Source organism: Bos grunniens, chromosome 9 (genome assembly GCF_055505025.1).
Source record: "Bos grunniens cultivar Pamir isolate PY7600 chromosome 9, Bosgru_T2T1.0, whole genome shotgun sequence".
In the NCBI taxonomy this organism is placed as follows: domain Eukaryota; kingdom Metazoa; phylum Chordata; class Mammalia; order Artiodactyla; family Bovidae; genus Bos; species Bos grunniens.
Genome location: NC_141173.1, coordinates 34,859,700 through 34,884,526, shown reverse-complemented (window position 1 = coordinate 34,884,526; position 24,827 = coordinate 34,859,700). Strand labels below are relative to the sequence as shown.

At 39.3% G+C, this 24,827-nt stretch overlaps 1 protein-coding gene across 3 annotated transcripts; it reads left to right on the top strand.

Moving 5' to 3' along the window:
- The first annotated feature begins 9,066 nt into the window (after positions 1-9,066).
- On the top strand, positions 9,067-22,524 carry RSPH4A (radial spoke head component 4A). Of its 3 annotated transcripts, none has more exons than XM_086317171.1 (6): positions 9,067-10,052; positions 13,928-14,162; positions 16,036-16,776; positions 18,041-18,188; positions 20,139-20,256; positions 22,156-22,524. In XM_086317171.1, the coding sequence occupies exons 1-6, from the start codon at positions 9,367-9,369 to the stop codon at positions 22,391-22,393; spliced, it is 2,166 nt and encodes a 721-aa protein (XP_086173297.1). In that variant the 5' UTR covers positions 9,067-9,366; the 3' UTR covers positions 22,394-22,524. The 3 variants fall into 3 exon arrangements, with proteins under 3 accessions (XP_086173297.1, XP_086173298.1, XP_086173299.1); XM_086317172.1 differs by lacking the exon at positions 22,156-22,524 and adding an exon at positions 21,263-21,436; XM_086317173.1 differs by lacking the exon at positions 18,041-18,188 and having other exon boundaries at positions 9,229-10,052; positions 22,156-22,319.
- Positions 22,525-24,827: the final 2,303 nt, after the last annotated feature.

Here is a 24,827-nt window from a genome sequence, read left to right as displayed (position 1 = left end):
TCTATAACGATGTGAGAATGCTGAAATAATAGTAATTTGTGTCATTAAAGCAATCAGGTGAAAGTACTTTACAGAATGTCTCCAAATACTAAACTCAATATAAGATTAATATCTAACTGCATTAAAAATAATGTTAATCATAATACCACTATTTGACCACACGTCCTAAAATTCTTACCACAACCCTTTATAGATATTAGTCCAACATTTTTATGGATAAAATCTGAGGCAAGAAGTCTTCAAAAAACTTACCTATGTTTAGCACGTAACTAGTAAGTAGAGAGCCAGGACTGGAATTCACAATTCTATGTGTTTAAGTCCTGGCAAAAAAAAAAAAAGGAATACCAAAGATGGCAGTGGAATCACAACCAAAATCACCAGGTCTGTGCCAGAAAATTAAACAGAAAACTGGACAGCTTTCTAAGTTTAGAGGGCTAACAACATTTTCCAGGTAATAGATTCAATTCATCCTGTTTTTACATAAATACCCGATAGATTTTTATCTTGTGAACAAACCCAAATGTCTCTGCCACACTTCATCTTGAGAATTGCTAGCATTGTCTAAAATGATAGTAATGACATGGTAGAGAAGGACAGTGGGCAGAATGAAAAAGCATATCTTTAAAATGGAAATAGTTTGTGACTATATTGTATAAACTATATCCCACATTAGCAAGAGCTATTTCAGGGAGTTATTAATTGTAAAAGTGTAAAGTGGCTCTCAATAAAAAGTTTGAGAGCCAGGAACCTATTTCTATAAGAAGGTCCCCAAAATAACCTGGTATCAAGTTGTATATTCATTGCAAAGGTGTTTCTTTCAGAGTAATTTGAGAATTACAAAAGAATTAGAAGCCTCCCTTCAAGAGTTAAACAGTAATCTGGCCCTAATTTGAGAGTCTGTAACTCACGAGCATTTCTCATAGAAAGACATATCACTATCAGGGAGCAATTGGTTTGTTTCTAAAGTCTGAGATAACAGTGAAGTCTGAGTGAGCTAATGTGATAGACTATTATATATGTCAGAGGTTACTGAGATGCTATATTAGTTCTTTTTGTCTTTTTTGCATTCTTCCAGTATTTTTTATTCTGCAATGAAATTGGTCTACTAAATTGGCAGTTAGCGGAAACAGGAAAGCAAGAGGATAATGATATGTCCATTTTTTGTCTACTTGATACTCATACTCCATACCATGGACAAAGAATAATGATGCTGAACTAAGCTCAAGTAGTTATGGTGTTAGCTTCCTGTACATACCAAAGGTTTTGTTTGTACACTGGACATGTCAGTTCAATTATAAAAGATTTAACAAAGTCAATTATATCTTATCTACAAGAAACCCACTTTAAATATAAAGACGTATCAGTCAGTTCAATCGCTCAGTCATGTCTGACTCTTTGCAACCATGTGGACTGCAACATGCCAGGCTTCCTGTCCATCACCAACTCCCAGAGCTTACTCAAACTTGTGTCCATTGAATCCGTGATGCCATCCAAGCATCTCATCCTGTCGTCTCCTTCTCCCACCTTCAATCTTTTCAGCATCAGATTTCCCAGTCTATTCCAATGAGTCAGCTCTTCACATCAGATGGCCAAAGTGTTGGAGTTTCAGCTTCAGCATCAGTCTTTCCAATGAATATTCAGGACTGATTTCCTTTAGGATGGACTGGTTGGATGTCCTTGCAGTCCAAGAGACTCTCAAGAGTCTTCTACAATACCACAGTTCAAAAGCATCAATTCTTTGGTGCTTAGCTTTCTTTATAGTCCAACTCTCACATCCATACCTGACTACTGGAAAAACCGTAGCTTTGAGTAGATGGACCTTTGTTGGCAAAGTAATATCTCTGCTTTTTAATATGTTGTCTAAGTAGGTCATAGCTTTTCTTCCAAGGAGCAAGAATCTTTTAATTTGATGGTTGCAGTCACCATCCACAGTGATTTTGGAGCCCAAGACAGCAACATCTCTCACTATTTCCATTGTTTCCCCATAAATTTGCAATGAAGTGATGACCCTGGATGCCATGATTTTAGTTTTTTGAATGTTGAGTTTTAAGCCAACTTTTTCCCTCTCCTCTTTCACTTTCATCAAGAGGCTTTTTAGTTCTTCTTCACTTTCTGCCATAAGGGTGGTGTCATCTGCATTCTGAGGTTATTGATATTTCTCCCAGCAATCTTGATTACTTCTTGTGCATCATCCAGCCCGGCTTTTTGCATGATGTATTCTGCATATAAGTTAAATAAGCTGGGTGACAATATACAGCCTTGATGTACTCCTTTCCCAATTTGGAACCAGTCTTTTGTTCCATGTACAGTTCTAACTGTTGCTTCTCGACCTACATACAGATTTCTCAGGAGACAGGTAGGTGGTCTAGTATTCCCATCTCTTAAAGAATTTTCCACAGTTTGTTGTAATCCACACAGTCAAAGGCTTTGGCGTAAGTCAGTGAAGCAGAAGTAGATGTTTTTCCAGAACTCTCTTGCTTCTTTGATGATCCAACAGATGTTGGCAATTTGATATCTGGTTCCTCTGCCTTTTCAAAATCCAGCTTGAACATCTGGAAGTTCACAGTTCATGTACTGTTGAAGCCTATCTTGGAGTATTTTGTGCATTACTTTGTCAGTGTGTGAGATGAGTGCAATTGTGCGGTAGTGTGAACATTCTTTGGCATTGCCTTTCTTTGGGATTAGAATGAAAACTGACCTTTTCCAGTCCTGTGGTCACTACTGAGTTTTCCAAAATTGCTGGCATATTGAGTGGAGCACTTTCACAGCATCATTTTTCAGGATTCGAAATAGCTCAACTGGAATTCCATCACCTGCACTAGCTTTGTTTGTAGTGATGCTTCCTAAGGCCCACTTGACTTCACATTCCAGGATGTCTGGCTCTAGGTGAGTGATCACACCATCATAGTTATCTGGGTCATGAAGACCTTTTTTGTTTAGTTCTCCTGTGTATTCTTGCCACCTCTTCTTAATATCTTCTGCTTCTGTTAGGTCCATACCATTTCTGTCCTTTACTGTGCCCATCTTTGCATGAAATGTTCCCTTGGTATCTCCAATTTTCTTGAAAAGATCTCTAGTCTTTCCCATTCTTTTGCTTTACTCTATATCTTTGCACTGATCACTGAGGAAGGCTTTCTTATCTCTCCTCGCTATTCTTCGGAACTCTGTATTCAGATGGGTAAATCTTTCATTTTCTCCTTTACCTTTAGCTTCTCTTCTTTTCTCAGCTATTTGTAAGCCCTCTTCAGACAACCGTTTTGCCTTTTTGCATTTCTTCTTGGGGATGGTCTTGATCACTGCCTCTTGTACAATGCCGTGAACCTCTGTCCGTAGTTCTTTGTGCACTCTGTCTATCATATCTAATGCCTTAAGTCCATTTGTTCCTTCCACTGGATAATCATAAGGGATTTGATTTAGGTCATACCTGAATGGTCTAGTGGTTTTCCCTACTTTCTTCAATTTAAGTCTGAATTTGGCAATAAGGAGTTCATGATCTGGGCCACAGTCAGCTCCCAGTCTTTTTCTTTTCTTTTCTTTTTTTTGCTGACTGTATAGAGCTTCTCCATCTTTGGCTGCAAAGAATATAATCAATCTGATTTCAGTACTGACCATCTGGTGCTGTCCATGTGTAGAGTCTTCTCTTGTGTTGTTGGAAGAGGGAGTTTGGTATAAACAATGTGTTCTCTTGACATAACTCTGTTAGCCTTTGTCCTGCTTCATTTTGTACTCCAAGGCCAAGTTTGCCTGTTACTCCAGTTATATCTTGACTTCCTACCTTTGCATTCCAGTCCCCTATAGTGAAAAGTATATTTTTTAGGGGTAATAGTTCTAGGAGGTCTTGTAGGTCTTCATAGAACTGTTCAGCTTCTTCAGCATTACTGTCTGGGGCATAGACTTGGATTACTGTGATGTTGAATGGTTTGCCTTGGAAACAAACAGAGATCATTCTGTCATTTTTGAGATTGCATCCAAGTACTGCATTTCGGACTGTTTTGTTTACTATGATAGCTACTCCATTTCTTCTAAGGGATTCTTTCCCACAATAGTAGATGTAATGGTCATCTGAGTTAAATTCACCCATTCCAGTCCATTTTAGTTCACTGATTCCTAGAATGTTGATGTTCACTCTTGCCGTCTCCTGTTTGACCACTTGCAATTTGCCTTGATTCATGGACCTAATATTCCAGGTTCCTATGCAATATTGCTCTTTACAGCATCGGACTTCACTTCCATCACCAGTCACATCCACAGCTAGGTGTTCTTTTTGCTCTGGCTCCATCTCTTCATTCTTTCTGGAGTTATTTCTCAACTGATCTCCCGTAGCGTATTGCACACCTACTCACCTGGGGAATTCATCTTTCAGTGTCCTATCTTTTTGCCTTTTCATGCTGTTCATGGGGTTCTCAAGGCATGAATACTGAACTGATTTGCCATTCCCTTCCAGTGGACCATGTTTTGTCAGAACTCTCCACCATGACCGGTCCTTCTTGGAGAAACCTATAGGGCATGGCACATAGTTTCATTGAGTTAGACAAGGCTGTGGTCTTTGAGATCAGTTTGGTTAGTCTTCTGTGATTGTGGTTTTCATTCTGTCTGCCCTCAAATGGTTATGGATAAGAGGCTTATGGAAGCTTCCTGATGGGAGAGACTGACTGAGGGTGAAACTGGATCTTTTTCTGATGGGTGGGGCCATGCTCAGTAAATCATTAATCCAATTTTCTGTAGATGGGCAGGGCTGTGTTCCTCCCTGTTTTTTGACCTGAGACCAAACTATGATGGAGGTAATGAAGATAATGGCGACCTCCTTCAAAAGGTTCCATGCACGCACTGTCGCACTCAGTGCCCCTGACCCTGAAGCATCCCACTGTGGACACACGCATCTGCCAGAGACTCCTGGACACTCACGGGCAAATCTGGGTCAGTCTCTTGTTGGGTCACTGCTCCTTTCTTCTGGGTCCTGGTGCACACAAAGTTCTGTTTGTGCCCTCTGAGAGTCTGTTTCCTCAATCCTGTGTAAGTTCTGGCGGGTCTATGGTGGGATTAATGGTGACCTCCTCCAAGGGGGCTTTTGCCATACCCAGATCTACTGCACCCAGAGCCCCTGCCCCTCGGCAGGCCATTGCTGACCCATACGTTTGCAGGAGACACTCAAACACGGTCCTGGTGGGCACAAGGTTTGTTTGAGTCCTCTGAGCGTCTCTGGCCGGTAAGGGGTTTGAAATTTCTTTCCCTTGGACATTGCATATCTTTTTTGTGTGTGGGGGATCCAACATTTTCAAGTCAATGGTTGTTCAGCAGCGAACTGTAGTTTTGGAGTTCTCGCAGGAGAAGATGAGCGCACGTCCTTCTACTCTGCAATCTTATGCCACAAACATCGCCAAAGACACACACAGGATAAAGTAAATGGATGAGCAAGAATGCCATGCTAACACTCAAACTCAGAGCAGCTATATTAATTTCAGACAAAGCTAACTTCAAAGCAAGGAAAATTATCAGAGATAAAGAGGGGTATCACATAATAAGGGATCAGTCGTCCAAGAAGACATGTGCTCAGTTGCTCAGTCATATCCAACCCATGGACGATAGCCCACCAGACTCCTCTTGTCCATGGAATTTTCCAGGCAAGAATACTGGAGTGGGTTGCCATTTCCTTCTCCAGGGGATCTTCCTGACCCAGGGATCAAACCTGCATCTCTTGTATATCCTGCATTGCAGGCAGGTTCTTTACCACTGAGCCACCTAGAAAGCCCCCAAGAAGACATCAGTTCAGTTTGGTTCAGTCACTCAGTTGTGTCTGACTCTGTGACGCCATGGACTGCAGCACGCCAGGCAAGAAAACATAACAATCATTAGTGGCTTCACACCTATAAGCAAAAAGTCAAAATACATGAGGCAAATACTGATAGAACTACAGGGATAAATAAGTGAATCCACTATTGGAGTTGTAGACTTCAACACTTTTCTATCAGAATAGACAGATACAGTAAGGAGAAAATCAATAGGCACATAGTTGAAGTCAACAATACCATTAATCAACAGACTGTAATTGACAACTATAGGCCACTTCATACAACAATAGCAGAACAGGCATTCTGCTTAGACCCAGCGGAGAAGGCAATGGCACCCCACTCCAGTACTCTTGCCTGGAAAATCCCATGGACGGAGGAGCCTGGAAGGCTGCAGTCCATGGGGTCTCTGAGGGTTGGACATGACTGAGAGACTTCCCTTTCACTTTTCACTTTCATGCATTGGAGAAGGAAATGGCAACCCACTGCAGTGTTCTTGCCTGGAGAATCCCAGGGACAGGGGAGCCTGGTGGGCTGCCATCTATGGGGTCGCACAGAGTCGGACACGACTGAAGTGACTTAGCAGCAGCAGCAGCAGCTTAGACCCAGATGGAATATTCGTCAAGGTAGACCACATTCTAGGCCATAAAAGCATTTTAACAAATTTAAAGGATATAAGAAAATAAATATTAAAATCATATAGACCAGAATGGAATTAAACTATAAATCAATAACAGAAAAATAGGTGGAAATCTCAAAATATTTTGAAATAAATGAAAATATAACATCAAAATTTGGGGAATGCAGCAAAATTAGTATTTAGAGGAAAATTCATAGAAGTGAACACATATATCAGAAAAGAAGAAAGATGTAAGTCATCTAAGCTTCAATCATCTAAACTTCCACCTTAGGTAACTAGAAAAAAGGAGCAAATTAAATCCAAAGTAAGCAAAAGAAGAGAAACAATATAAATATAAATTAGAGCAGAAATTAATGAAATTGAAAACAGAAAATTAACAAGACCAAAAACTATTTCTATGAAAGAGTCAATCAATTAATAAGCCTCTAGCAAGGTTAAGTAAAAGAAAAAAAGGAGAGAAGTTGCAATTACTAATTCAAAAATTAAAGATATAATACTAAATGGCACCCCACTCCAGTACTCTTGCCTGGAAAATCCCATGAATGGAGGAGCCTGGTAGGCTGCAGTCCATGGGGTCGCTAAGAGTCGGACACGACTGAGCGACTTCACTTTCACTTTTCACTTTCATGCATTGGAGAAGGAAATGACAACCCACTCCAGTGTTCTTGCCTGGAGAATCCCAGGGATGGGGGAGCCTGGTGGGCTGCCGTCTATGGGGTCGCAGGGAGTTAGACAGGACTGAAGTGACTTAACAGCAGCAGCAGCAGCAGCAGCAGTGATCCCATAGACATCACAAGGATAATAAAAGGCACTATGAACAAGTCTATGTTTGTAAATTTGATAACTTAGGTAAAATGGACCAATTCCTTGAAAAAATCAGTCTGCCAAAACATACATAGACTTATATATATAGGCAATTTCCTCATATGTGTGTGTGTGTGTGTGTGTGTGTGAATCCATTGACTCAGTAATTAATAATCTTCAAAAATAAGCCCAGATGGTTTCACAGGTGAATTTTACCAATTCTCTACAATCTCTTCTAAAAAACAGAACCAGAGAAGATACTTTCTGATTCATTCTATGAAGCTAGAGTTACTCTAACAACAAAACCAGACAGACATTACAAGAAAAGGAAACTACAGATAAATACTTCTTGAGAATATAGATGCAAAAAACTCTTCCTTATCAACCCTTTCTCCTGGTCTTACCACCCTGCTCTGGCTTGTCAGTCCAAGGAAAAAGCCTCCATCACTTCTTCCAGCTTCAAGGGTGGAGAGAATAGAACTATGAAGGGGAAAAAAAATGCTATCCCCTCTTCAATCCTTGTACCAATGACAAAAAATAAAATCTCCAATTTATAATTCTAGCTTATCTTTCATTTTGTTTTTTGAATCTATTCCAAGAGCTCTAATCTGGGGCCTCTGACTTCAAGCAGTCCCTGAACTAGAAGAAATTACATACAACATTCTGTGTGTGCACACCCATGTACATTTTGGGAGGGGTAAAGATCCACAACTTTGAACAAAGTATTGAAGAGGAGTTCTGTTCTTTTGAATTCATAACTTCTTTCATGAAGTTAGAATTTATGACCAACAAGTTGTTAATTAGAAGTTATACCAAGTATTAATTGGCTTGTTTTAAAAGAGAGATACAGAACAAATTAACATGAAAGACTTTAATTAATTTACAGTTTTTAGTCAAGGCCAGGTATGTATGATTCCATCCTCTATACATTCTTTTTGTTGGGGATGGAATAATTAATAGTCATAATCATGACCTTGCTGCTGCTAAGTTGCTTCAGTCGTGTCCGACTCTGTGCGACCCCATAGACAGCAGCCCACCAGGCTCCCCTGTCCCTGAGATTCTCCAGGCAAGAATATTGAGGTGGGTTGCCATTTCCTCCTCCAATGCATGAAAGTGAAAAGTGAAAGTGAAGTCACTCAGTCGTGTCTGATTCTTAGCGACCGCTTGGACTGCAGTCCACCAGGCTCCTCCGTCCATGGGATTTTCCAGGCAAGAGTACTGGAATGGGATGCCATTGCCTTCTCTGAATCATGACCTTAGATACTGCAAAATTATGAAATCACAGGTGTATTACAAAAGAAAGATAACATTATACTAATATAGTTTTAGGGTTAATTTGAATTTCAGTTATTAGAAAACAGGTAACCCATGAATTATCTATTTACATAGGGTAACCTTCTCATTGCCTTCCCTCGAAGGTAGTTTTTTGCCTACTTATCTGGCAGATTCCACAGGAGGGAGAAGAGGAAAATCAGGACTCCTTTGTTTACTGTCCAGAAGTTGCCAGTTTGGTTGGCACAAACGAGACACCTTTGATTTCTGAGTTTTGGACCCTGATGTTCTGCACACTGTAGTCTCCTTGTCACCTGAACCTCCAGATTTCCAAGGTCTTCACCTCGCCCTGACCCCGTCAGTCTCTTCTCCGTTACACACACACACACTCTCTCTCTCTCTCTCAAACACACACAAGCTCTGTAAATGCATTCTCCCCCGCCCCCATTAATGTAAGACTATCTCCTCAACGCTCAACTTGAATAAAAACACTAGTATCAGACCCTGAAAATTCTCCCGGGCTCCTCCTCTGCGTCGGCCCAGTTCTCAGGTTTCCAGGCGGGCCTGATGGACGGCAGATTAGATTGGCTGAGCTACTGGAGAAGCAGAGGCTCCACCAAATCACAAACCCAGGATTTTCATCCTTCTCGGCCTCCTCCCTAGACTCCTGGCAACAGGCGTGCGTCGTTTCTCTTAGGGGAACCCAGCCTGGGGTTGCTATGGAGACATGACGCTGCGACTTGCAGAACAACTAGGACCCAGATATCGCCTAGCAAACCTAAGCAAAGCCAGTGCCCTGCGTTGCTGCCTTCCATATCTGCACGCCCTCTTCATCCAAAACTTTTTTTTCTCTTAACTCCTTCCATGGAAGATTCCATCCCCGTCAACCAAAAAATAGAACACCAAGAACTTGGGGAAACAGTGCGGCCGTGGGAAGAAACGGTAACTACTTCCCAAGGTCCTGAGCTTGGATTATCCGAGGCCCTAGAGTTGGAGCAGGGGCCAGAAACTGGACTCCAGCCCAGGAGCAGCCCTCCTACGATGCCCCTCTCTGGAGCCAGAACGCCGGATCGACCTGTGGATGACCTCGTAGGACTACGCGCATCATTTCCATCTTCCGCATTTCAGGAGCTCCCTTCCACTCTTTCTCCCCTGGCTCTGGCCAGGCAGGACTTTATGGCACCATGGCAGTCAGACAAGACCACTAGTGTTATTTCTGAAGCTGAGACACCTCATTTTGGCCATTTGGAACAATTATCTGATAAAGGTGGATCAACTCTTCATCAAACATGTCAATCAAAGGGAAACACCTTTCATCAATCTCAGCAAACTAAATATCCCCTGTATGAACTGAGGGATGTGAGCGACCACACCTCTAAACAGAAAGAGCTGAGATTTGACATTTTTCAAGAAGACGACTCAGACAGTAACTGTCATCTAGATCAGCCTGAGTCTGGGGCTTCTCAAGTGGCCCCCAGCATGCTTGAGATTGCCATTCAGAATACTAAGGCTTACCTACTGAAGACCAGTAGCAAGTCGGGCTTAAATCTGTAAGTCTTGGAGGAAAAGAGAGAGGAAAATTTGGCAAAGGGAGGGGCTATGATTATCTTTGTGTGAGGATGTGCTTCTGTGGGTGAATGAAAATATATCTGAAAAGTCTGAATTAGTGAGAGTAATTTCATAACTCTTTGTATTGTAGGACTCAAGACAGGTCACTGGTGGAGTTTCTTTTAGCTTCTTTAAAGGTCCTAGATACACAGAAATAAAATCTAGGAATTATGGAATCTGGGGTTTGAAAGAAACCATTAAGTATCTCTCCAGGATGCTTATTTAAAAGGACTGTCTACCAAAATCTAAGCATTTTCAGTGCCTGTATGATGTGGTTTCAAGTCCCTACCCAGGCCAGTGCTGGAGGGATAAATTACCTGCTTCACCTGGGACTGTCCCAACTAAGCATGGCATCCTGAGAAACTTCTCAGTCTGAGGCAAATCAGGAGAATTCCTTGCTATACAGGCCACCCAAGTACATGCCATTTTATCCAGATCTCTTTTAAAATAACCAATGACCCAGGAATATTCTGACCATCCTATTATAGCTAAGATTCAGATCTCATCATTGAGTCCAGATTTCTAGAGGTTCTTGCTTCCAGGATTACATAATCATAGGGTCAACAAAATTACAGGGCTAGAAGGGACTTGAGAAAACATCTAATATAATCCACTTGCTTTTTAAATGAGGGGACTAAGTCATGGAAAAATTAATTTGCTCAACATTTCTCTGACTACAACACTCTCTGACTCTTACCTTTCCGCCATCACTCTGCTTCAGCCATATGGCCTTGTCAGTTCCAGTGTTGCTACCTTGGCCCAGATGGCTTCTTCCCTAAGTCCTCCTTAGTTTTTGCTGGCTGTCTTCACATCTTAGGAATCAGCTTCCATAGAACTCTATTGTAACTGCCTGCTCTTTGCTTCATAGTACTTAAGGTCATTTATAATTGTATAGAGACTTACAGACTTATATTTAATGTTTGACTCTCCCACTAAAGTGCAGGTCCCCAGAGTACAGGGACCGTTTGATTTTTGAACGCCACTATATATTTAATGCCTCAGAGAAGGCAATGGCACCCCACTCCAGTACTCTTGCCTGGAAAATCCCATGGACGGAGGAGCCTGGTAGGCTGCAGTCCATTAGGTCTCTAAGAGTTGGACATGGCTGAGCGCCTTCACTTTCACTTTTCACTTTCGTGCATTGGAGAAGGAAATGGCAACCCACTCCAGTGTTCTTGCCTGGAGAATCCCAGGAATGGGGGAGCCTGGTGGGCTGCCATCTATGGGGTCACACAGAATCAGACACAACTGAAGCGACTTAGCAGCAGCAGCAGCATATATTTAATGCCTAGCACAGTGTTATCAGCTATTTACTGACTAAAGAATTAATTAATTAATTAGTTAATGACAGTACAGGAGACACAGTCTAGACCTTTTGAATATAGTTAATCCTCAAATGGGGGCTTCCTTGGTGATTCAGCGGTAAACAACACGTCTCGCAATGCAGGAGATGCAGGTTCAATTCCTGGGTTGGGATCTCCTGGAGATCCCCTGGAGAAGGAAATGGCAACCCACTCCAGTATTCTTGTCTGGTAAATCCCATGGACAGAAGGAGCCTAGCGGGCTACAGACCATGGGGTCGCAACAGAGTTGAACACAACTTAGTGACTAAACAATGACAACAATCCTCAAAACAATTTGCTGAGATGCCTACTGATTACTCAGCAAACATTAATACCATTCAATATACGTATGTGGCAAAAGCTTGTAACTATTACTTGGCTTTTAAAAATGTGAAGTATAATCTTATAGTCTGAAGAATAAGATATCAGTTAATATATAATGTGAGGAGTCTTCACAAAACCCAAATTAAAATATTATTTATAAATTACTGTCTTTAATTACAATTTACTTAAACTTCAGGTATGTAATTTGCTGGATTCTACTTGAATTGCTGATATAAACTTCTTGTCACAATTCCCTGGGTTAAATAACAAGCAAGAATTTACAAACTTTGATAAAATGTCAAAAAAGTTCATTATAAATACTTGAAAGTTCACAATTTAAAACTGAATACAAAACATAAAATGGGAAATTTTCTTTTACTGAATTATTTTATAGCTGACGTTGCTTAAATAGCTAAATTTAATTTAGTGTCCAAATGCTAAGTCTCTGAGGTGGTAAATGAATTCCGTCCATAATATTCACTATTACTTTCTAAGTGCTTTATAGCCTGTAGTTAAAAATGGCTCATTAAAGATGAACTAAACTCCATATCTTATACACAGCTCTTATTTAACAACCATGAAAGCTATTTTTTATTGAAGTTAAAACAATTTTGACTAAAATACAAAATTGGTTTTCATTTTGTGGAATAAAAAGCCTGCAAAAAAGACTGCTTCCTTCTTTTCTGCCAGTCATAACATTTCTGTTCATTTATAAAAATAGCAATTTTTGGAGAAAGAAGAAGATATTCTTCATATATAATATTTGCAAACTGTCCTTCACATTTGTCGTGCATATAATTTACCTATTTTCCTTTGACATTCTTAAGATCCACTAGACAAATACAGATATTAAAGAAAGAATTAAATAACTAGGGCAGGGTAAAGATAGTAGGAATTTATTGAACATCCATTTTGTTTCACTATGATAAGGAAGGAGATGTATTAAAACACCAAACAAAAACCTAATTTCAGCCCTGGAAGAACCTACTGCAGTTGCTGAATGAGAAATACATAATGTACACAATCACACCACAGTGTATCAGTGGTCTTAGAAAGGCCCAGTCCACACTGAGGAAGAACAGTTTCAGGAATAACCTGAGTGGTAAGGCTTTGAAGATTAAGTGTATAGTAAATCATTTCTTGAGAAAAATATATATAGGACACCACAAGCAAAGGCTCTCAAGTCAGACAGCAACAAGATGCTGGACAGACATTTACCTTGCTGGGCAGACATTCTAACTGAACTAATTGTTAGAAATGAAAATGGAGAGATATAGTGCTTATCCACCAGAGAGGTAATTTATGCAAGTCCTCACACTGGACAGAGGAATTTCTATCTCTCCTGAGAGCAGTTTGACAGGCATTTTGGGTTCTTCAGTAGTAAATTTCACGTTGAAAAACTGGTATCTTAAAAAGCACCTCCTAGCAGTTATGTGTAAAATGTAATGAATTAATGAGAGCTTAGAGATTAATTAATGAATCAATAGAGAGGTTAGAGGCAGCTTCACTAACTCAGTTATGAAATAAAAAGCTACAGCAGTGGTTTTAACAGAAAAGGACAAAAAATATTAGAGTGCATCACATTTTAATAAACGTGAGAACATCAGATGACATTTTTCTCTCCATTTGTGTGTGTGGGGTGGGTTGGGGTTGCAATATGAAATGTATTTCTTGTAGGTCTAAAAACACTGAAGTATATAACTGGCTTAGGAAATGTGAAAAGAGAATTGATCTTAAAAGAGTCAGCTGGATTTAAAAATCAAGTTGGATTTGATAAGGGGTAGGAAAGGGGGATGGAAAAGAAGTTATGTTAAAAGAATGAAAAATAAGCTTAGTCACTTTTAAATATATAACTGAGAGATTTTGATCTGAAATAAAAAGTAAAAATTGTAGCTGATGTAGAACATGTATCTTGCTGTAACGTGTTTTTCTTTATTAAGTTAAATATTCATATCATATTGAAGGAATTTCTTAAAAAGTTCTAGGATAAGTTATTCTTGACAATGGTAAAAGTTACTGAGTTTTTCCACTAAAAATCTCTCAAGTCTTTAGGTTGTTGAAGTTTCCTAAAAACTCACTGAATATGTATGAAATATTTCTTCAAATGCTTTAGACAGGGATATTATCTGGACTTTTCTCTTTTCGGGTAGATATGATCATCTTTCTGAAATGCTGACCAAGGTTTTAGATAAGCGTCCTGAAAATGCTGTGGACATCATTGAAAATATTAGCCAAGATGTCAAGATGGAACATTTTAGTAAAAAATTAGATACACTCCAAAATGAGAATGAGATGCTTCCAACCTATGAAATGGCAGAGAAGCAGAAAACTCTTTTTCTTCAGGGAAATGTAGAAGGAGCTGACCAAGAACTGGAAGATGAAATAGTAAGTCACTCTGTAAATTTGAATAGGTCAATCTTAACGGTTTTTTTGAGGTGAATGGGGTGTGGCTTTAAATTCATACCCACTGCCTTTTTATAGCTTACTAAATAGTATTTGCAACCTCATTTCACACCACTCATTTCCTTGGTTAGAGTTTCTTATGTTTTCACATTGTGTTTTAGTATTTCACAGATTTAGCTATTTTATGTTTGTGGGGCTAAATTCCTTGGTATCAGTGAAAATGGTTTCTTCATCTTTTATATTTTCCAAAGTGCCTGGGACAGCCTGAGTGCATAGCTATTTCTTATTGAGTATTGTTGAATGAATGAATAAATGGCACATAATTTAAAATTTGGCTTTAAATCAAGATGCATATTTTTCCCTTTAATTTACTGGAAAAATTAAAATAGCTTCTAATGTCATTTGCATTTTCTTCCAAGGCTACTTCTTCATATTGTAACTTGACAGTATGTATATCAATGAGACATAATAGGAGAGAAATAAAAGATTTCTTTTAATCCCCAAAGATAAATTGTTGAGAATATTTACCGAGAAAGTTGGTGACAGAGATTAAAAGCTATCATTCAAGAATGAAATCAGCTGTATTACAGAAATTTTACTTTCAAGTATTTCAAATCAGTATCCGCTTTGTTTCCTAATGCCTGCATTTTTGCAATTTATTCTACTGAGTAATTTATACTGTACATCTACTGAGCTTCTATGTTCCATTACTCTTAGGCTATCTAAAACTGTCTACATACTTACAAATTTGATGTTTGGAGTAAGACACGTTCAAAAAAGGACACAGAGTTCAGTCAAGCAAAGATAGGAGGGGTAGGGATATACCACATGAAACTAATGGTAAAGAACCTGCCTGCCAGTGAGTTAGAGACGCGAGTTAGATATATAGGTCGGGAAGATCCCTTAGAGGAGGGCATGGCAACCCACTCCAATATTCTTGCCTGGAGAATCCCATGGTAAGAGGAGCCTGGAGGGCTACAGTCCACAGGGTCACAAAGAGTTGGACATGACTGAAGCAACTTAGTAAACACACACGCAAACCCTCTAGAGCTCTGTAGCCTTCATAAGGAGACACAAATGACACAGTGAGATATAGAAGAGTCAGAAGGGACAAGTGATAGGTGTCAAGGACTTGACATTAGCTGATCTTTTCTAAAAATATCTTACTCAAAACACTTGGTTATGGAGCTGTATATAGCATTGACAAGTCTGGGGACAAACAGCATGTGGGGATCAAATATTTGTTATTTTTGCTTTTATTTCTTTTGCATTGGGAGACTGATCTAAGAAAATGTTGCTATGATTTATGTCCAAGAATGTTTTGCCTATGATCTGTTCTAGGAGTTTTATGGTGTCATGACTCATAATTAGGTTGTTAAGCCATTTTGAGTTTATTTTTGTAGATGGTGTGAGGGAATGTTCTAATTTCACTTATTTGTATGTAGCTGTCCAGCTTTCCCAAAACCACTTGTGGAAGAGATTGTCCTTTCTCCACTGTACACTGTTCTTGCCTCCCCTGTTGTAGATTAATTGACCACAGGTACACAGGTTTATTTCTAGGCGCTCTATTCTGTTTCATTGATCTATATGTCTATTTTTGTGCCGGTACCATGCTGTTTTGATTATAGTAGCATTTGTAGTATTGTCTGAAGTCTGGGAGGGTTACACCTCCAACTTTTTTTTCCCGTCAGGATTACTTTGTCTATTCTGGGTCTTTTGTAGCTCCAAGTAAATTTTAGTATTAATTGTTCTAGTTCTATGAAAAAGGTCATTTTTATAAGGATTGCATTAAGTCTTTGGGTTGAAAGCAGTTCTCTTATGGATAAAATATTAATCACAGTGCTTGTATTCCCAGGCAGAACACGCTCTTCCAAACATAATGGAATCAGCTTTTTATTTTGAACAAGCTGGAGTTGGTTTGGGCACAGATGAGACTTACCGCATATTTCTTGCCCTCAAGCAGCTTACTGACACCCACCCAATCCAAAAATGTCGTTTCTGGGGCAAGATCTTAGGTCTGGAAATGAATTATATTGTAGCTGAAGTGGAATTCCGTGAGGGAGAAGATGAAGAGGAGGTGGAAGAGGAAGATGTACCTGAAGAGAGGGACAACGGAGATAGTGAAGCTGATGAAGACGATGAAGATGAATTACCAAGGCCCTTTTACAAGGCCCCACAGGCTATTCCAAAAGAAGAAAGCAGAACAGGTGCCAACAAATATGTCTATTTTGTTTGCAATGAACCAGGAAGACCATGGGTGAAGTTACCAGCAGTGACACCTGCACAAATCGTTATTGCAAGGAAAATCAAAAAGTTTTTCACTGGGCGATTGGATACCCCCATTATAAGCTACCCACCCTTCCCAGGAAATGAGAGTAATTACTTACGAGCACAAATTGCCAGAATTTCAGCAGGGACCCATGTCAGCCCACTAGGATTCTATCATTTTGGTGAAGAAGAAGGAGAAGAGGAAGAAGAAATAGAAAGTGGGCGAGATAGCTTTGAAGAAAACCCTGATTTTGAAGGCATCCAAGTGATCGATCTAGTGGAATCCCTATCCAATTGGGTTCATCATGTACAGCATATCCTCCCTCAGGTAGGGGTTTTGCAATTCTCAGCCTATCAGCTAGTCAGTAAATATGTATTAAATTCTGTCTATAATGCACACAGTATATTCAAGACAAAGGCCTTCAGACTGTAGACAAAGACAGAGACAATTAAAAAATCTAAACACAAAGTAGTGTATAATTGCCAAGTCATTTAGACCCAGGATCTTCAAACAGATTTTATTTCTAAATGGAAGTAAAATGGGCTTTATTTTATTTGGGCTTCCCTTGTGGCTTAGATGGTAAAGAATCTGCCTGTAGTGCAGGAGACCTGGATTTGATCCCTGAGTTGGGAAGATGCCCTGGAGGAGGGCATGGCAACCCACTCCAGTATTCTTGCCTGGAGAATCCCCATGGACAGAGGAGCCTCGTGGGCTACAGACCATGGGGTCGCTAAAAGTCGGACACAACTGAGTGACTAAACACACATGGAGTATTTGGCAAGTTATGGAAGAATTTAGGTTTAGGTGTGTTGTGAAATTATTTTTATATGTTAAATATAAATGGGTACATTAATTTTGGGAAGAGTTCTTTTATTCCATTCTTATTAGCCAAGGAAATTTTTTTGCATGAACAATAAAAGATTTTAACAAAAGCAAGTAAAGTGCCATATAGTAGTTACATAGGACCTTTTCTGCCAGTTTTTAATAGCACTTTATATATAGTAGCTCATTTAAGACTCACACTTGTATAAAAGACTAATTTCTTTATTGTACAGGTGAGGAAACTAAGGCAGAAAGCTTAGGAAATGTCACAAGGGAAACAGATCTAATAAGTTTCAGATGTGAATGAGCAGAATGGATCCAGAGTCCACACTCAAAAAATCCGGTAAACGGTCTCATTGGCAGGTAGAATATCTTCACTATACTTTGATATAGATAAGAGATATTCTTAAATATTTCTAGATGAGTTAATTAAATGAGAAATTATAACCTCAAAACTCCATACCTAATCTTATTATCACGTTGTTGCTATTAATAATAATAGTACCTTACCATCATGTAAATGAGTAAAAGGCATTATTACCTTTTTCACTAAGGTTTGAATAATTTTAATATATAAATACCCTGTAACAATATTTTGCTTGAAATAACATAGATCAAAATAGCATTTGGTAAATATACATCAAATGAATGAATGGTCAATATGCCACACAGTGGAACACCATGCAGATTAATTATTTCAATCCAAAGGAATATTCTGGCATTTTAAGGTCCTCATTAGACCTCTAGATCTTGCAGTATTTTTGCCTAGGGTCGCTGTAATTGGTTCAACCCCATACAAAAAAGTGAGGAGGAAGAGGAAGAAGAAGATGAAGAAAAAGAAGAAGAAAAAGAAGAGCCTGACGACACAGAACAGGAAGTGGGGCCTCCACTCTTGACACCAATCTCTGAAGATTTAGGTAATTTTACATATCCTACATATATATGTGTGTCCATAGATGTGTGTATATATATATATATATACACGTGTATATATATATATGTACACATGTATATATATGTGTTTGTGTGTGTGTGTGTGTGTGTGTGTTGTGTGTGTGTATACAGGAATACATAAATATGTACATGTGTATATACGAGCATGAAAGTGAAAGTGAAGTCGCTCAGTCATGTCCGACTCTTTGCAACCCCATGGACTGTAGCCCACCAGGCTCCTCTGTCCATGAGATTTTCCAGGCAAGAGTACTTGAGTGGGTTGCCATTTCCTTCTCCGGGGGACCTTCCTGACCCAAGAATCGAACCCCGGTCTCCCTCATTGCAGGCAGACGCTTTACCCTCTGAGCCACCAGGGAAGCCCGTTTACGAGCATACCTTGGAGACATTGTAAGACAGATTCCAGACCACTGCAGAAAATGTGAATATTATAGTAAAATGAGTCAACTTTTTGGTTTCCCAGTGCACATAAAAATTATGTTTACACTTTACTACAGTCTATTAAATGTACAATAACATAGTATCTAAAAAATGTACATGCCTTAATTAGAAAATACTATATTGTTGGGGGATGAGAGAATTAGGTGAGGGAGATTAGGAGAGACAGATTTCTAGTTACAAGATAAATCACTTATGGCTATGAAATGTAGAGTGTGGGGAATATAGTCCAAATAACATAAGATCTTGGCATGGTGACATGCTGCATGCTAAGTTGCTCAGTCGTGTCCGACTCTGTGCCCCCTTGGACTGCTGCCCACCAGGCTCCTCTGACCATGAGGATTCTCCAGGCAAAAATACTGGAGTGGGTAGCCATGCCTTCCTCCAGGGGATCTTCCTGACCCAGGCATCAAACCGGGGTCTCCTGCATTGCAGGCTGATTCTTTACTAACTGAGCTATGAGGGAAACCCATATATGAATATATATACAGGTATTTCTGGCTTTTCAAAAAATCAATTTACAGCACTTTGCTTTTATGAGAGAAGTACATTAGTACAAATTTTCACTGATAGAAATTAAAAAAATAAAAAGGCAAAACAAAAGTAATGTTCAGCATTTTTTGCAGTGAGCAGTTATAGGGCAGCACACACTTCAGGCTGTCAGAGCGGCACCTCCAAGCTCCTTCCCCAGGAACTACACTCAGCATCAAGTTGTCATAGCTTTGCATTGAGTTTGGAGCTTCCGTGCTTTATCTCAGTTTATCTTGGCAATCTATTAGCAAGGTGTGTCCTAAGGTAATTGCTTCTTTGCTCTATGTCATTTCGGCTTACAAAATGTTTCATAGGAGCGCTCTACTTTTGGATAGTGGGGGAAACCTTTACACACACATACACACACACACTGTAGTTAATGGTGGGAGTAAAGACAGAGGTTGCAGGAGTGTATTGCAGAGGGGAAACATAAGTTGGCTCTCTTACTAGAAATGCTGACAGTTATCTTTTTTTTTTTTTCATACTTGTTTTGCATTCTACAGATCATAAATACATGACATAGAGTAAAATATCATGAAGTACTATTTTTTTTCCAGTATACTCTTGTTCTCATATTCTTCTTTTCTTCCTGTTCAGTTTTGGAGTGTTCATGCTCCAAACCGTAGCTCTCTTTCATAATACTGAATTGGTCATCACATATTTTTCCCTCTACCACACAGGCCTCCTCTCCCTTGGTAAAACTTATTTTCTCTGTTGTTCAAATGTACACACAAGACAAATATATATAAACACACATTTTTTTCAAATTTCATTGTTCCACAATGTTCAAATGATATCCTCCTGATTCTATGTTAAACAGATGTTTTAACCTTTCTATGTCAAGTGTGTGTATGTTTTAAGGTTTATAAATATAGCTTTTCTGTTACACAGTATATGCTTGTCTATTTAGGAGTTAAATCTATTTTGAATTTCTCTTTGGTTTACAGAGATTCAGAATATGTCGCCTTGGACAACACGGTTATCCTCAAATCTCATTCCTCAATATGCGATTGCAGTCCTTAGATCCAACCTTTGGCCTGGAGCATATGCCTTTTCCAATGGCAAGTAAGTATGTGCCCACTTGTAAGGCTGTTATTTTGATGATTTAACTTCTAGAAAGTATAAGTTATCACTGGAATGTGAAGTTACTACTGTTTTCACTCTTCTTTGGCATGTCAAGTCTGTAATGGCATAAGATGAATTCAAACAACATCCATCTTATGCAACAAAGCATCAAATTCAGAACATTAGAATAATTCAGACTTCTGTGTTTTCATCTGAATTATCCAATTAACGGAGCTAAAATGTTTTTTATTCTATGGTTATTTGAGTAATTGATAATCATTTCATGGAGGTAATTCTAAGCAGTGTCAAATTGAGTCTTATCACTTTTGTTAGATATCTTGAGAAAAGATAATTTAAAATATGTATGATTTAGGCTATCACTTTCAAGAGAATTAGGATAAGAGGATAGTCAATGTCCATCTGTCACCCAGAGCATATATTTCCATTTGTCTTATGCTTCCATTCCTTACTTAATAACCTAGGGTCAGGAGCTTGGCTGAGCTGGAGAACTGAGTGGTCAAATGTCAGAGTAGCTATGAGATCAACAAGCCAAAAATGAAAGTGTTTTCAAGCTGTTAATCACTTGCTGTGATGGCATAAGCAAGTTGAAGCACTGATTCTACTCGCTGTCCGCCGCCTCATTCCATTTGCCTGCGTGGAACAGCACACTGGTGGAAGGTCAGATGGGTCAGCACAGATGTGAGGGCATCCCACTGACAAGGAAGTCCTCAACATAAGGCTTTTGCAGTTTTATGGACCTGCTACCAGAGGAAGGTAGGGAGGGCTAGGAAAAAGTACTGGGTACTGGGACTTGCCCTGTGGTTCAGTGGTTAAGACTCTGACTGCCACTCCAGAGGATGCAGATTCGATTCCTGGTCGAGGAACTAAGATCCTACGTGCCATAATGCCAAAAATCAAAAACAAAACAAAAAAACTACTGGGTACTGAGTCAGAGTAAGGGAAAGCATCTATAAGATCTCCTCTTCTCTTACTCAACCCCCATTAGGAAGCCTTGGCAGAGGAGCCTGAAGACTTCTGCTGAAGGCGCGAGATGAAGAGGCTTGGGAATAAAAGGCACCTGGGCCAAAAATACAATTCTATCAAGAGCATGTCAGGCCAGAGGGGCCAGAGTCCTTGCCCACAACTCCTCTGAGACTGCAGTGCACTGGCTCTGCACCAAGTCTGTTGCGGAGAGAGCACTTTTCTCCATGAGGTCTACCAGGGAAAGCTTTTGTGATTGCCCAAGGTTGGACCTGAAAAATCATGCATCGGTTTCTAACCACAAGCCCAAATCCTCATGCAGCCAAGTTTGCTAGATTGGCAACTTCTTTATTCTTCCTAACACTAAGGAATGTATGCAACCTTTAACTTAGTTGTTTTGTTTTTCTGAAAATAATTAAAAGATCAAAGGCTGTGGTCCAGTCCAGGTGTAGGGTTCATTTTGAGAGTCTGGCCCTATGTTTTCTTAACCAGGTTGAGCAGTTTGGGTCATAGTAACCCGCTGTGGGCTTCCCAGGCTGTGCATGGTAAAGGATCCACCTGCCAATGCAGGAGACGTGAGAGATGTGGGTTCAATCCCTGGGTCAGGAAGATCCCCTGGAAGAGGTAATGGCAACCAGCTCCAGTATTCTTGCCTGGGAAATCCCATGGACAGAAAGGAACCTGGCGGGCTACGGTACACGGGGTCGCAAAGAGTCGGACACAACGGAGCACACACACACACCTCCCTGTGGTAGAAGAATCATTTAGAGATAGTTCATCTCTAATGCATTTTAAATATACTGTACTGTTTTAACATTATGGGGCTATGATACTCTTAAGTACTTTATTCTTCAGAAAAGGATAAGTTTTTCTTACTGAAAACTTATATATGATCTACATTTTATTTTTAACTTACAGAAAGTTTGAAAATTTCTACATAGGCTGGGGTCATAAATATAGTCCAGACAGCTATACACCTCCAGTTCCACCACCTGTTTATCAAGAGTACCCCAGTGGACCAGAAATTACGGAAATGGATGATCCTACTGTGGAAGAGGAGCAGGCTTTCAGGGCTGCACAAGAAGCAGCAGCAAATTCAACGGAGGAGAATGAAGAAACTGAGGAAGAGGAAGATGAGGAAGATGATTATGACTGATACAAGTAGAATTAGCCCAGTCTCATGAGACTGATACACACATACTCCTTATTTGGGACTGATTTATATATATAAATTACAACTATTCATGTGTAGAATATCATTCCCTGAAAATAAAAATTTGGAATTCACATTTGGAAGTATTATTATGTACTTTTAGAAAGATGCTCAACAGATTTTTCAGATGCTAAGTGACATTTTCTTAATTAGTTTTGATGGCTTCAGCTAACCAAATATGTACTTCTGTATTTTTTAAGCCTCAGGTTGAATTTCTAATAGGCAAATAAGATAATATATACTCCACAAAAGCTACTTGGGGGGCTTAAATATTTTTTGAGTGTCAAGGAATACTGAGATCAAAAATATTGATAACTAAATTAGAGCATGTGTTCTTCAGCAATTTGTGATACTTTTGCAAATACTGTATGTATATACATCTATCTATCTATCTATATATATATTCCCCCCAACCCTCTGTATACAGAGGGTATACAATTCTATTACCTGCTTCAAGACTGTAGGAACATTCAAATTTTTTAGCTTTTACCTGTTACTTCTTAAAGAATCTTCTCAATGTAACTCTTCTTTCATCCTATAGAAATTGGTTTTACCTGATTTGGGGAAAAACTATTTGCAGAGATGGCTAGCTGGGACATCAAAAGACTTCAGACTGATATTTTCTATCACTGCTTTTCTAAAACTAGTTATTTTTATTCACTAAGAAAGTATTTTTAAGTCCTATATCCCTGGCACTCCAAGGCTACTGTTAAAAACTAGGCATTGCTTCAGAAATCTTAGGAGCTTACATTCAAGGAGGGAAATATTTTGTGATACAAATATTATGTCATAGTACAGTGTCAAGCCCTGTGGTGAAGAACCAATTAAAAAATGAAAATAAAAAACCCTTCTACTCCATGGTTATTATGTGTAAAATGAAAGTATCAGTAATTGTAGTTTCTGTAATTTTCTTGTCATAGACTGGCAGTTTGCAGATGAGTGATCTTACCTTCAAGCAACATTGCTTATCAAACCCTTAGAAAGGGAAGTTCCTCAGTCGTGTCCAACTCTTTGCGACCCCATGGACTGTAGCCCACCAGGCTCCTCTGTCCATGGGATTTTCCAGGCGAGAGTACTGGAGTGGGTTAGAAGGTATATTTAATCCAAACTTGAGCAGTTCAGGAAGCACTTCTAAGAGAAGAACTAAGGAGGAAAGGATCCTAGGCAGCACCAGCTGTATTTTGGCAAAGGACTTTAGGCTGAAAGAGTGAAACTTTGAGCATGGTGAGAGATGAAACTGAAGAGGTAAGCAGAGCCCAGATTGTATAGGACGTTTGGATTTTAATCATGAGCAATGAAGGGGACTCAATTAGGCAGTCACAAAATCATATTTGTATTTTAGAACAATTTGGCTTCTGTGTGGAAGATGGACTGACAGAGGATCAAGACAAGCAGACCAGTTAGGAGGATATTACACCATCTAGGTAAGAGATAAGGATGGCATGAAGCACCATAACTGCATGGGGATATAGAGTGGAAACCTGTTTACCAGTCTGAATGACAGTATTAGAAAGGAGGTTTTCCAGAATTTTCCAATTGGCAATACTATTCATTCCAAGAGTGCAACACTTAGTATTTAATATAATAGATAATATTCATAGAACTTCATTCAAGTAAGTTCTTGTTTGTTTTTTAATGGGGTAGCAGCCCCTTACTGCTTCTCCTTTTTAATTTAATATCTCTTTTTTCATCTACCCAGATTTCTTTTTAAGAAAGTGCCTCTGACCCATGGTAGATGGTCACATGCTAATCAGATGTGCCCTCTATGGAATCTGAAATCTAAGCAGACATTCTACCTCAACTCCTAACTTGATTGCTCTTGCTATAATATTAGGCCATATTCTAGCCTCAACTGTTGCCTTTGTTCTAGAATAGTTCCCTAGTTACCTGTGGATTCTGTGAACTTCTGATAATTTGAACGAATTCTCTTCTGCTTAAAACTGGCCAGAATAAGATTCTTGCTTCAACCTTAACTGGCAAATCTAACGTGAAACTGAAAGATTCCTTCTTACAGGACACATTAAACATATGACTCTCACAGTTATATAAGAGTGCAAATATTTAACAAAAGCAAATTACTCTTTTCAGAACTATGCCTATGAAGTATTAAGGTTCTTTCTATCTAGGGAGGAGGGAATTTCATTACATATATAATAACAGAATAAAGCAGAATGCTATAATGGTAAGAGCTTGGAGGTGAGACAGTCTGGGTTCACATCTTGGATTAGGGCCACTTTCTTGGGCAAATTACTAATCTCCAAAGTTTCAGCTTCCTCATAGGGCTAATAACAGTATTTGTCTCACAGAATATAAAATATTTTGGAAATCAAACTAATTAATACATGCAAAATACTGAGAATACCTAACACAAGTTAGA